Raw genomic sequence first — 13,554 nt, forward strand, 5'->3', positions numbered from 1 at the left:
TCAAACCCAATCACACAGCTGCTTGGCTGTTACGGATTGTGCTGCTCACATGCAGCGAGATAAGATCACTGCTGTTGAAAGTTGTAGTTGTGTAACCTACTTTGCACTCGGGGCTGCAGCTTGACTTGCTTTTGCAACAACACTGTAAAGGTGCATGGATAATGTAACGTGGGGATGTGGTTAAAACAAGCAAAATGCGCTTATGAGAAGAACATTTTAACTGTAAATAATAATTTTGTTCATCTCAGTTAATAAAATGACTTACTGCACATTGCCTAAAATATGGTACACAAAGCTGTTGAGTGAAGGCATTTGAAATATACATTGCAGTTCATCTCAGTCCATGCACTGTGCCGTCATAGCACAGATCTCTCCCATGTTCATTCCTCAACCTACATGTTGCGCAGAGAGCACCCTTGGTCTCCAGGATGTTGCTGTAGCCCGAGTGTCTAAGCTACAGAGATACGATATCACCCTTGGACCGGCCCCAGGATTGAGCAGACGTGCACTTGGCCCATGGCCATCGCCTGCCATTAGGGTGTTACAGGAAGTTCTCTGGTGTCACCCCCTGAACTGATACCACTGCTCAGACAAAAGGATGGCAGTTGACGCATCACTTTATCTAATGTCTTTATCTGAAGGCATTTTCCAGGGGGGAGAAAGTGAGGTTGGAGTCTCTTTGATAGGTGTTTGGCACACAGTTGAGTTTAAAGAGGCTGAAAAACATATTTTCGCAATCAGCTTCTTACTGAGAGCAACGTGGTCCAACATGAACACAAAATATCCTGCCAAAGTTGGAACAGTTTCGGTTAGTTTTGCAGGAAAACTCTGTCAGTGCTCTGTCTTCAAGTGGAGGGGCCTCTGTGGGAATAAAGGTGATGTCACATTGTTTTGCGACATTTTAATCAAAATTTGCTAACAATTTGGGAGAGAAGAAGGGTTGTAAATATTAACCGATACGACCGAACTGATGCAAGACTCCGGGATTTGGATATGTTGATACACAACCACAGATCAGGCCCAAATTGTGCATGAAATTTGAGGTGTGAAAAGGTGATCCAGCTGTCAAAAAACAGTCCTTATAGGAAACTCTCTCTCCCCGAACTTCTGTGCCTCTAGCATGTGTGACCACCCCTCTCCTGCTTCAAACCATCCACAACATTCACAATTGTTTCATGAAATAAGGCCGATGGCCCCACAAACCTCTCTATTAACATGAGAAGTGACATGTGCACAGACAGAGACGTTACTGAGAGGAGAACAAGGCAAGTAAAACTAGCATTAGCAGCTAATAATTTCACTCCATTGTACATAATTGTACACAGAAAAGCTTCAAATTTGAAACCAGATTTTCAGGGGCTTTAGTGTATAACTCTAAACATGCATTGAAAGTCTGCATTTAAACCTATTAAAGGCTAATAAACCAAACCTGAAATCAGAATAAAAGGATCACGTATAAAGACATGAACATCACTGACGTCAAAAACCATGACAATGGAGCGACCTCTAGCTCTCCCTGTAGAGCGAGCAGCGTATAATCTGAATCCTTTGCAGCACCCTCAGGGCCCTTTGCTCGGTGTCATCCCTTCTCTTTCTCCCCCCTTTCCTATCACTCTCCAGCTGCTCTAATAAATGTAATTAAAAGCCCTAAGACATGATCTTTAAAAAACATGACAGTAATGACTGCAAAGCTGTTGACAATGTTGACGATGATAGCAGTCATGCTGCTGCTGATCATCACGACGAGGATGGCGAACAAAATGAGTCACTGCTTAACCGCCTTCTAAAATAAGAATGGCTGGACTATATTTGCCAATGCGACCATGGTGACGACTGCTAAACATGACATCAGAGGCTATGTATAAAGGAGCCGACTCATGTGTACTTGTGACATTTCCACGAGAGGAAAGTAGGGAGTGAGAGAGTCAGAGAGAGATAGAGAGAGAGAGAGAGAGAGAGAGCTAACGTAGGAGTATATTCTCCGTTTCTTAATATTATGAGGGAGTGAATCATGTTCAGTTTCTTTTACTGCCTGAGTTGAACTTAGTCTCTATCTATCTATCTATCTATCTATCTATCTATCTATCTATCTATCTATCTATCTATCTATCTATCTATCTATCTATCTATCTATCTATCTATCTATCTATCTATCTATCTATCTATCTATCTATCTATCTATCTAGTTCTTTTAAGGAAGTATTTAAAAAATACGTGTGGCACCTTTCCTTACTACCTGACTGGAAAGCAATAACACACAGTTGAACACCACCTGATACTTCCTGTTATGCCCAGGACAACAGAGAAGTGATCTTTACTGTAAGAGAGGGATAAAATCCCTGAGATAGTATCCACAGGACGGAAGGCGGAACTGGCTGAATGAAGCTTTTGTCAAACTCTGTCAGTATATTGCTGTATGTGGGCCATCGCTGGCACAGCTTGGCTGAGGAAACAGGGCCACAAGAGCCAGTGGCAGCGACCTGAGAGGCTGCCAGAATGTAGGTTATAGCTATAAGTTATGTAACGTGGACTCTGGACAGAGAGAATGGCAAGGGATTTACTCTGCCTGTCCTCAGTGCGAGCAGATATGAGATAGGATCATCGATCAGACACAGAATATGAGGGGGTGACAATGTTGAGGAGAGCAGCTCTGATATAATGAATCTGTACCATTGAGCAATATGGCACTCCTTTGTTATTGACATTACGAGAAAATGAAACTAAATCTGAGGGACAAAAGGTAAATAAATCAGGATAGGGATCTGGGTTTGTTTGACATTGATTGCTACATTCATAAAGTGAATAAACAGTAAATTGTGAGTGATTTGTGCTAAACTAGAACAAACCATCGCAGTGCTGCTGAGTGAACTATTAATTTTCCTCCATGACTCATCATTAGTGCTGCACTATACTGTGGCACAGTGAAGCATACAACAAAGTCACAAAAGGAACAGGAAACTCCAACTGTTTTGCAGAAATGTATTTTTGGACAGGCTGCGTGATCATGCTATAAATAGCCAGGTAGCCTGGCGTAGCACTTCGATCATGTGTTATGAGTATGTCACGGATCTGAGAGAGGATACACTGACTGGATGTGCCTTTAGGTTGCAAAATCTACCATGCATCAAATACTTATACACGTATACACTTGCTCACACACAGACAATTGGTTGTGTTTGTGCTGTTTTTACTATATTAGTAATTCCATCCTCTCTTGCAGCGTCTCCCTGGTGTTTACTCCCCTCACATTCATACCCTGAAGTGATCTCACCCAAAGTGGGTCACACTCCACTGAGTGCTGAGGAGAGGACAAGCAGAGCAGCCCTTCCTCTGGCCAGAGTATTTGGACTAACAGGTATTAAGTGCAGTTATTTTTTTCTTCAAACTGTAGCAATAATGGGTATCAACATGGGGTCAAAGCTCAAGAGTATTTTGGACTTTTCTGTCTTTCTGTTCATCTGTCTGTCCATCTGATAATCTGTGGCCCTGTTTGTCTTACTCTCTGAGCGATGCAGCTTCATATTCCTCCCAGTCGGGGACACTGAGTATCCTATGATTATCTTTGAAAAACCGAGACACTGGAATGTTAATCCATCTTGTTCAGTATTTCCCCAAAAAACACTTAATTAACAGTTTGAATAGTTCAAAATTAGATTGTGCATGTTTGCAAAAAGGTAAATTTAAATTGTGTGACTAATGCATACATCTGTAAACAAGCAATAGAGCATAACAGGAAAGAGGATTTTACACCCACATCCATAATCTACTGCTTCTCCACTCTACAGGGAGTTTCCTGGAGTTTAAGAGTGTCTGACTTAAATCACTGTCCCAGAGGAATGCTAGTGAGTCATGTTACAGTAATGTAAGAAGAATTATGGCAGCCCGTGCCACCTTTAATAGAGGTTTGATCACCTTTTTTATTAGAGGTCTGAAGGCAATTTACACAGACGCAAAAGAACAGGCAATATATTAAGGGAACGAGAGGCCCTGAATTGTTGGTGAATCTGCCACAAATAATGCACACAATGCAATTCATGAAATATATAGAGGAGAATGCAAGAAGAATAAAAAAAACCATTACACATGTCGACTGTAGGGAAGCAATACTACTGAATCAACAACTCTGACAGTCCCAACACAAGCTGAAAAATATGAGCTTCACCTTTTGAGCTGTAGGGTGTACTCATTATTTTGTCCACCCTCAATATACCCAAAGTTTATTTTGTTTTATTGGATAAAATAAGGAGTAGTAAAGTAAAGTAAAGTGAAATGCTACTAATGTCCAAATGTGTTCTTACTCGTGTATACTGTTTGCTGATTGCCTTCTGAGCTGGAGGATTATTAGTTATTTATTTACCACCACATCACTGGTTGTAACAGCTCAGTGTGAACACGACAGACAGGGAGTCTGTGGGTAATGTGGGCAGCAGTGACGAGTGCGTCTCCTGCCTCTGCATGTGTGTCACCGTCTGCGTCAAGACAGTCGGAGAGCCACAGAGAGGATTTATGCGAAGCGAGATGATACCAGCTTCCAGCCACTTCCGGTTTCGTTGGGCAGAATAGCTGTTAGCCGGCTAACATTTAATATGAGATTTTTCAATTTGCAAATCTTCGTTAGTTTGAACTGAAATACATCGTTGACAGTTACTTCGTTTTTTTAAGCTGGTGTTTGTTTTGGTTAATTCTGAACAACAGTCGGGTAATTTGAGACAGAGCGACGTAATAAAAAACAGTTAGGCTAAAGTCTTTAAGGTAGCGTTGTTTGTCGTGTATGAATCTGTAAAGTTAGTTGTTTCTGTTTCAAGGGGTGGAACTATCATGTAAATATCATGTTGCTTATGTCTGACTTTTCCTACCTGTAGAAGCTAAGGTGATGTACGATTGCGCGAGGTCTGAGGCGTTAAATATCTTGCTGCTAAATGTTTTCTCTTTGGTAGCTTCCAGCCAGTCCTCTCACGTTCACACTAGTACTACAGTGTAGCCTCACACAAACACAGAGGGACACACAATGCTCAGCTGGCTTGGCCGCGGACAAGACCCATAACTTCATATCTATTTAAGATTTTTTTTTTTTGTCATTATGCTGCATTTTACTTTCTGGTGAGTAACTGCCAAAATGAACACCCTCTTACCCCCTTAGGGTCAGTAATTACTGTGTTTTACATGGTGACCATATCGTATTTAATGTTTATCACTTCAGTCTAATGTTTATGTAGAATAACGTAGTCTATACTTCTGTGACATTTTAAGCAATTTCTATCCTCACTGTAAATGGTACTTTTTCAAGTCTACCTGTATGTTTCATGAAGATACAGACAGTGTGAAAGTATTATATTTAAAGAAACTTCCTATCACACCGAAGCGCGCTCCGCTGTGTGCCGTCCTGCTTTAAGGCAGCGGAGGAAGTTTGCTCCGGGTTGAATGGGATCGTGCCTGCTGCTGTTTCTGCTGTAAGCACGGGGGGGGGGGGGCGACAGTGTTGTCATTGTGACTGACATGATCGCCGTGTGTCTCCGCGAGGGGTGAAGAGGTCAGCTGTCTAATGACTGTTATTATGTCAAACAGGAAACGACTCTTGCGCCCCTCCAATGACAACTCGGTATGACATCCGCGCAACGTTCCGCTGGGGATTTAAAGTGCGTCTGAAAACAAGAATGGAATTATGAGTGTAACTATAAAAATGCCCTGCAGCCTTTCAGTATAGTACCACCCTCCTGTTTCACACTAAGGCGCGCACACTATGTGCTTCTGCTGCTTTGGACCTTTAAATTATTGATTCGGTCTCAGTGGAAACCCACATGTACAGTATAAAGTCTCTCCACTCTGTCACATATCAAATGTAAGGGAGTGTTATGATTGGTTACAAGAGGCAGCTGTTATAATACTACAATACAGCATTAACTGACATTACTGTGATTTCATTTTTTTTAGGAGTATTAAACAGCCATGCAGATGTTTTGCAGCAGATTTAAATCCCTTTAAACCTAACTGCTTATGCAGCACAAGGTTCTACCGTGTAAACAGTGTAAGGGCACAAGAAGTTGTATCTTGTTTCACCTCTTATTTGCTGATGGATCCAGGAAGTAGCTCACTCTGAGTGCACGCACACGCACACACAAAAACACACACACACAAAGCCTCACTCGCTGCTTTAACTATTTGCTTACTACGGACAATCAGAAGTCCCTTTTCTTATGGACTCAGAAAGTGTATGCGTGTGTTAGAGCAGGGCAATGGCAGAGTCCATCCTGTCAGTGCAGACAAAGGTAACCATTAGTCTACATTGCTTTTTTTTCTGGCCAGAAGAAATGTCACTGTGTTGTACTGGCTCTTTTAGAAAGTGCACATGCTGTACTGTTTTCTGTGGCTCGCGCCAGGGGGAACTCTCTCTTCCCTTCTCTCTGGGACTTAAGGGGAGGTCAGTCTAAATCCTGGTCAGCTGCTTGTATTACTGTCACTTATCGGACCATGATGCCGTTTAAAGCACCTTGAGGTCAAACAATACCGGCTGTTTAAGACATAAAGAAGTTTGAAAGTTTTATGAGTCAGTATTAAAATGTGAATATTTACTGGTTTTTTCTTCTAAGATTTTAAACCAAATACTTTTGGGTTTTGGATTGTTTCTCAGACAGAACAAGACATTTGCATATGTCTTTTGGGAAATTGTACACTCTACTTTACATTTTATGGACCAAGCCGATTATGAATCTTTATACAAATAATCGCTTGATGCAGCCCCAAACCAAACAAAAGCAGTTTGCCTGCCAATGGGTCAAAGGCTCTCATTTTGTCCTAAATTGACTTAACAGTTTCCCCACACATACTGCTAACTTAACTTGTCTTATTGACTATGTTGGACAAGACTAATAACAGCTTTACTTTAATTTAACACCCTTCTGCTTAGATTTTCTCTTTTACTCAGTAGCTTTGAGCAGCCGCGCTTAGGTTTGTAACCCTGAAATTACTTGTGTTTGGACTCTATTTTCCATGTTCACATCCCAAAAATAGCAGCCACTTAAACCATTACACCCCTCAGTCCTCGACATGCAGCCATTGGACGGTCCGTTTCCACGTATTCTTAACAAAAAAATCTTGAGGAATCATTGGAATGTTAATTACTCTGCTGGGAAAAGAAAAGAGCTTCTTTTTTTTTTTAAACTCTCAAGACTGCTCAGCTGGTTTGCAAACGAAAGTAGGACTGTGGTTCGTATCTGTGCACCTATGAAACATCAGTTTGTTAGATAATCACTATCGAGATGTAATTAGCCTAAACAAACTTGTGCCATGAAACCGGCTCGACCAGCAGCTCTCAACAGGAAAAACCTTTCATTCCTCCAGCTGTCATCTTCAAAAGACGCATAATTTGACTGTGTACATTTGGAAGAGGAAACACATCACGGTTGCCGTGTCAGTGAATTGTTATTCCATTATTAATTCATTCATTTACATAACGTCTGGTCTTATGTTCCTGGGTAAGGAATGCTGAAACGAGTGCTGCTTTTTGGATAGAGCAACACAATGCATGATTTGTTTTTACCTCTTAGATAATGGATCTATGCATTAATTACCACAGCTCATGTGTGATACATAAACAAACCAATGTGCCCTTCTTTGTGTTCACGCAGAATGTTCATCAACAACAACAGCCAAACAATGAGGGGCATCCTTAAGAGAAAGTTTGCAGAGGTAGATGACAATCCCTACTCCTCGTCCTCCTCTCCTCCGTCCTCCCACTCCTCCCCCGCCTCCTCGGAGTGGGAGTCCGATGGGGAGAGCGGCCCTTCTGACAACCAGGATTTCACGCCTCACAGTCCTTCTTCCCCCCCTAGTTTACCCAGTAAGTCTCCAAACCAACAACCACTCTGTTTTCTTTTTTCCCCGCTCCACTTTCAAATAATGCAAACCTCCTCCTTATCTTGCTTATTTTTTTCCCCATCGGTGTTTTATAGGAGTGTCTCTTATCAGCCTGCAGCAGCGCCGATATGAAAACACTAACCTTAGGGCCGTTCTAGATAATTCACAGTGTGAATGACTCGCCTCTGGACCGTCTGTGTGCGGTTGGGTTGAAGATAATTTGCCTGAGCAATAGGATGTTGTGGAATCAATTTGAATAGCAAGGTCCTTTTAAACAAGTCGTATCAAATGGCCATTATGAAGATATCACAAAGTTTCATATGGAGGCCTGCAGTGTAAAATCTTATGTAGAGCAGTTTCTGGTTTGCAATGTTGTTACAGAGTCACAAATGAGTCGTGGTGCAAACAGTGCCCCAGTGTGGAGCTTCTTAGACAGACAGAGCAGCTGAGATGAGCTTGGTCAGTTGGCCTCAGTTGTTTACTCTCTTCTGGATCCAGAGTTCAGCCTCAGTTATGTGTGAAGGTTGCTGAAGCCAAACTGTTAAACCAAACAGTGACCTGATGGATATTGAAGACTAAACTGTCAGAGAGATTGTAACTATGTTCTGGTAAACAACTGAAGAACAGCAGTTAGAGCCTGGTTAACTTCTTTTCTCTCTGTCCACTGCTGCTGCTATAGACCCTTTTGCTCGGTATTTTCTCTCCACATGTATGTTAAACTAGTAGGGGGCGGGTGTGGCGTAGTGGAGAGCAAGGTAGTTCTCCAATCAGAGGGTCGGTGGTTCGATACCCGGCTTTGGCAGTCGATGTGTCCTTGGGCAAGACACTTAACCCCAAGTTGCTCCTGAAGGCTTGCCATCGGTGTGGACTGGATGATGAATGTTAGTTAGAGTCTGATGGTGGCACCTTGCATGGTAGCCTGTCATCAGTGTGTGAATGGGTGAATGATATGTAATATACTACTGACTGTAAGTCGCTTTGGACAAAAGCGTCTGCTAAATGACTGTAATGTAATGTAATGTAATGTAATGTAGTGACCCAAGCCACTGGAGGGAAACACCTGTGTCACCTAGTGGCCACTCAGAGAACTACAGAAGCCTGTGTCAAGGTTCAGGGCCTGTATTTATCAAGTGTCCAGGAATCTTTTCTCGGAATCGGACTGAAAGTTAAATTAAGACTAAAAACACTCCTGCATTGTCCTAGAGTAGGACTTGAGAGTTATTTATAAAGCTTCTTACACTGACTTTCAGCAAAGGAGAGAGTTTGACATCGTTGTTTTACAACATTTAGAGAGTAAAAAGTTTATTACTGCAACATCATGAAAGATCATTAATATATTGAAGTCCCGTTTTAATTTTAAATAGATGGGGAAAATACTAGAACCTAGTAGATTTAACCTGTTGTAGTTCACTGGCATTTGGCCTGGGGAAAAAGTGTCATCCGCCTTCACTTTGCAGATGTCCTTTATCACCACTGTAGGTGATCTTACTGCTAGGTACCAAAAATGCATCACTGTGATCTTTTTTTACCATGTTAGACTGATTTTATACTCTTGGTAAATATGGGCCTGGAACCAGACTCCTCTGACAGACACACTGATGTTTTCCAGTAGGTTGTTAATGTCCCACTTGTTAAAGCACCAGATGCCCTCTTTAAAACCAGACCTGACAGTTCCTCACTTTTTCCTATGTTTTTTTCTGTCTCTTTCTTTCACAAACAGTTCGGTCCAACCTGAAGAGGCCTAAGCTTGCAGGTGCACAGAGCAACGTGCGCTTTGATCAAGTCACTGTGTTCAGTTTCCCGCGCTGCCAGGGCTTCACCAGTGTGCCCAGTCATGGAGGCGCAACCCTGGGCATGGCGCGGATGCACAGCGCCCTTCAGAGATACACACTGGCAGAGCACGCACTGGAGCGGCGGCAGGGACGCAGAGAGAGGCTCAGAGAGAGGCGGAGGAAAGAGAGGTTCGAGGCTCTGAAACACAAAGTGAGTGCACTTTATGTCTATGTTAGTCTGCGTGGCGCCTTCCACACGGCAGTCTCCTTACTGTATCTGTTGCACTGATTCCAGTTGATCACCAGCGGGGCCGTAGACCAGAGGGAGGCAGACAGGCTCACAGCGGATCAGATCCGCTCAGAGGAAGACGCTGACGTCCACATCAGTGATGCCGAGCTGGAGGACGGGGGTTTCCTTCATCCTTACTCCTCCAAACAGAGGCAGGCTCTCCTCCAGGCGGCGGGGGTGAAGCGCATAGACCGGGAGGAGAAGAGGCAGCTCCATGCCTTGCGTATCTCCAGGGAGGCCTGTGGATGTGACTGCCAAGGCTTTTGTGAGCCAGAGACCTGCGCATGCAGTCTGGCTGGAATCAAGTGCCAGGTATGATACAATTACAAAAACAAACACTACTTTAACCCCTTAACAGCACAAGGGCTGATTATATGCCTAATTTGGACACATATCATCTTTCTATATGAGTGCTTTTGAATGTTTTTAACATCTGAAATGTGGACAAAATTGATTGTAAAATTTTATTTTCAGTACGTTAAGCATCTCATGTGAATCAGTCAAACGCATGTTGAGCAATTTCATCATTTACTTTTAGTTAACCATTCCAGCCATTTAACCACTGCCTTTAATTCAATTAGCCAAAAACAGACATTCCTATCTTGTTATTTTATATTGTAAGAATTCCTTAATGTGATATAAAGATGCATATACTGTTGATCCAGTCATCCACCCTAATGGCTGCTATAAGTTTTATGAGCACTATTGTTACAAATAGCCAATCAGGAATTAATCGAGTTAAGAGTAAATTTTAGACAAATACGATTATTACAATAATTTCCACCCCGTTCATCTCAGTGTTTTTTAACTTTAGCACTGATTTCCTCTTTCTGCTGTCTCATACACACAGGTGGACCGCTTCACCTTCCCATGTGGCTGCACTAAGGACGGCTGTGGAAACACTCAGGGGCGCATCGAGTTCAACTCCAGACGCGTGCAGACTCATTATATCCACACCGTCATGAAACTCGAACTGGAGAGGCGACTGCAAGACGAAAAACTGAGCCAAGAGGACCAGGCGGGACTTCCAGAGGACCTTGAAGAGTATGTGGACCAGGACGAGGCCCCTCCGATGCAGAGCGCCCAGGATAGGAGCTGCCCCTTTGGGTTCACTATGGAGGAGGACGGTCTTCCTCTTACCATGCCCGCCACGCCTTCCTTTCATTTCCCCCCAGAGCGGTTGGTGGTGGAGGAGAACAGCTGCAGCAGCGACATGACCGATTCCTCCTGCTCCTCCTCTGACTCAGATGCAGGACGATGCCTTAATGGGAGTCAGAATCCCACTGATGAGAATGGAGGGCTGTCGCTTGCCTTCAGCCTCTGTGACTCTGAAAATACTAACCACTCTACGCGCAGCCAACCGAGGAACATAGGAGAACCACTGACGCAGCACAGCGGCAACCACGCCACTCACAGCACACCCGCTGACAGTACGGGACCACTTACAACCAACACACTCACAGACAATGTAAGCAGGACCTCACTGACAGATTACCTCGATGAGAATGCAAACCAAGCCAGAGACTTCTTTGACAATGACTCTCTCGAGGACTTCCCCAACACTCCCTCCCCCACTGTGGACTATTTCTCAAGCAGGTACATGGACCTGAGTCTGTCCTCTGACTCCGACATTGAGTTCTTCGACAGTGAGTACGCCTCGGGGCCTTTGCACAGCTCTTTCAAAGTACACAGACACCCAGACAGCTTTTGCCACCTCCAGCTGTTAAGCTCTGTTAATTTGCCGCAGTATGAGTCGAGCACTTACCTCCTGGAGTCTCTGATCGGCCTGACTGAGCCCAGCACAGAGCAGGGTTTTGCAGTCAGCGGCACCCAGGTTTCATAGCTGATTCAAGGAGGTCTTGTGACAAAACAAGCAACTGTGTCAGAGAGTTCAATGTATAAAGCACTGCTTAAATGTATTTGTAAGAACATTTCAATGTACAAAGAATGAATGATGAAATATTTGTTCACTAGCTGGACACATTTTTTTTCTATTTCCTAAAATATTTTTGCCTTTATTTCAGAGAAACCACACCTAAATAATTAATATATCTTTTTTATTTTCTGAATCTATATAATAATTTGTGATATGTTATTTAATTTCTTATACTATGGCCACTCTGATATTTGGATTCGGCCCTGATGCTGCAGCCTCATTGTTGCTCATTGCAAGTTCAGTTGTTTAAAGTAATATTTATTCCAAAGGTCACAAAGATAGAGGCAATAAAAAGTTTCCATTTTGTAAAGTATTGCCCCATGTGTCAACAAAAATATGCATATTATGCAGGAAGCTGGCCATGTTATAAGCAGGATAATCCACTCACATGAATGAAATATTTTATTAAACAACCCCAGAGTTGTGAGTTATTTTCTACTGCCTGGCTGATTGTGGAATATCCTCTATATTCTAAATAACATGTTTAAAACATTTCTGTATTATAATATAATAAAACCTTTTTTAAATGTAATACTGATTTAAAATGTTTTAATGAGTGGCAATTGTCTATTCATCCCTAGTTCATGAGAAGAAACCAAGACTGAGCTAGCATCAAGTTATAATAGCAATATTGACGAGAACATTTCAGTAATCACTTTGAGTTGATGTAATGATGAGGGTTCATGATTCTTCCAGTGAAAAGCCGAGAAGAACTGTTTTAATTTGACTTCTGTTATAATGCCCAAGATAAGATAAGATAAGATAAGATAATCCTTTATTAGTCCCGCAGCGGGGAAATTTGCAGGATTACAGCAGCATAGGGTAAAGTGCACACAAGAGACATAGTAAAAGAAAGACAAGATAAAAATAAAATGAAATAAAAAACAAGTATTATAAATAAGCAATAAAAAATCCACAATAACTGAAATATTATATGTACAGACAGAAAAACTATTAAAGCTATAATTGCACAGTGTATTGTATTGCACATGTGTCATGTGGTCTGCTGGGAGCAGAGTTGGTTGTGCAACCTGACAGCAGCAGGAAGGAAGGACCTGCGGTACCTCTCCTTCACACACCGGGGGTGAAGGCCATCATCCTCCTGTCTCCCACCACCTCCACCGTATCCAGTGGACACCCCAGCACACTGCTGGCCTTCCTGACAAGTTTGTTCAGTCTCTTCTTGTCAGCTGTCGAGATGCTGCTGCTCCAGCAGACCACTGCATAAAAAATGGCTGATGCCACCACAGAGTCGAAAAAGGTCCTCGGAAGTCCTCAGCAGATACAGTCTGCTCTGACCCTTTTTATAAAGTGCATTTGTATGATTAGTCCAGTCCAGTTTATTGTTCAAGTGAACACCCAGGTACTTATAAGATTTCACAATCTCAATGTCCTTTCCCTGGATGTTCACTGGTTCTGGAGGACAGTGTTTACCCCGGCGGAAGTCCACCACCAGCTCTTTGTCAAAGTTTACTGCCACTATTGAACCTATGGTTCAGAAAATATCATGTTTATGGGCTCAGCATCACCATGACATCATTACATTACATTACAGTCATTTAGCAGACGCTTTTATCCAAAGCGACTTACAATCAGTAGTATATTACATATCATTCACCCATTCACACACTGATGACAGGCTACCATGCAAGGTGCCACCATCAGACTCTAACTAACATTCATGCAACATCCAGTCCACACCG

General features: G+C 42.6%; 1 protein-coding gene across 1 annotated transcript; it reads left to right on the forward strand.

Annotated features, from left to right (window-relative positions):
* The first annotated feature begins 4,900 nt into the window (after positions 1 to 4,900).
* Positions 4,901 to 12,363, forward strand: LOC129089014 (cysteine/serine-rich nuclear protein 1-like). Its single transcript, XM_054596327.1, has 5 exons — positions 4,901 to 5,100; positions 7,626 to 7,837; positions 9,575 to 9,837; positions 9,922 to 10,227; positions 10,766 to 12,363. Exons 2-5 carry the CDS (start codon positions 7,627 to 7,629, stop codon positions 11,756 to 11,758), a joined length of 1,773 nt encoding a protein of 590 aa, XP_054452302.1. The 5' UTR covers positions 4,901 to 5,100; position 7,626; the 3' UTR covers positions 11,759 to 12,363.
* Positions 12,364 to 13,554: the final 1,191 nt, after the last annotated feature.

The sequence above is a fragment of the Anoplopoma fimbria genome, chromosome 3 (assembly GCF_027596085.1).
Source record: "Anoplopoma fimbria isolate UVic2021 breed Golden Eagle Sablefish chromosome 3, Afim_UVic_2022, whole genome shotgun sequence".
In the NCBI taxonomy this organism is placed as follows: domain Eukaryota; kingdom Metazoa; phylum Chordata; class Actinopteri; order Perciformes; family Anoplopomatidae; genus Anoplopoma; species Anoplopoma fimbria.

Coding starts and splice junctions, on each gene's coding strand:
- LOC129089014 (XM_054596327.1), top strand. CDS start 7,627: ATGTTCATCAACAACAACAGCCAAACAATGAGGGGCATCCTTAAGAGA. Junction 7,838..9,574: donor TTCCCCCCCTAGTTTACCCA/GTAAGTCTCCAA, acceptor TTTCACAAACAG/TTCGGTCCAACCTGAAGAGG. Junction 9,838..9,921: donor TCGAGGCTCTGAAACACAAA/GTGAGTGCACTT, acceptor CACTGATTCCAG/TTGATCACCAGCGGGGCCGT.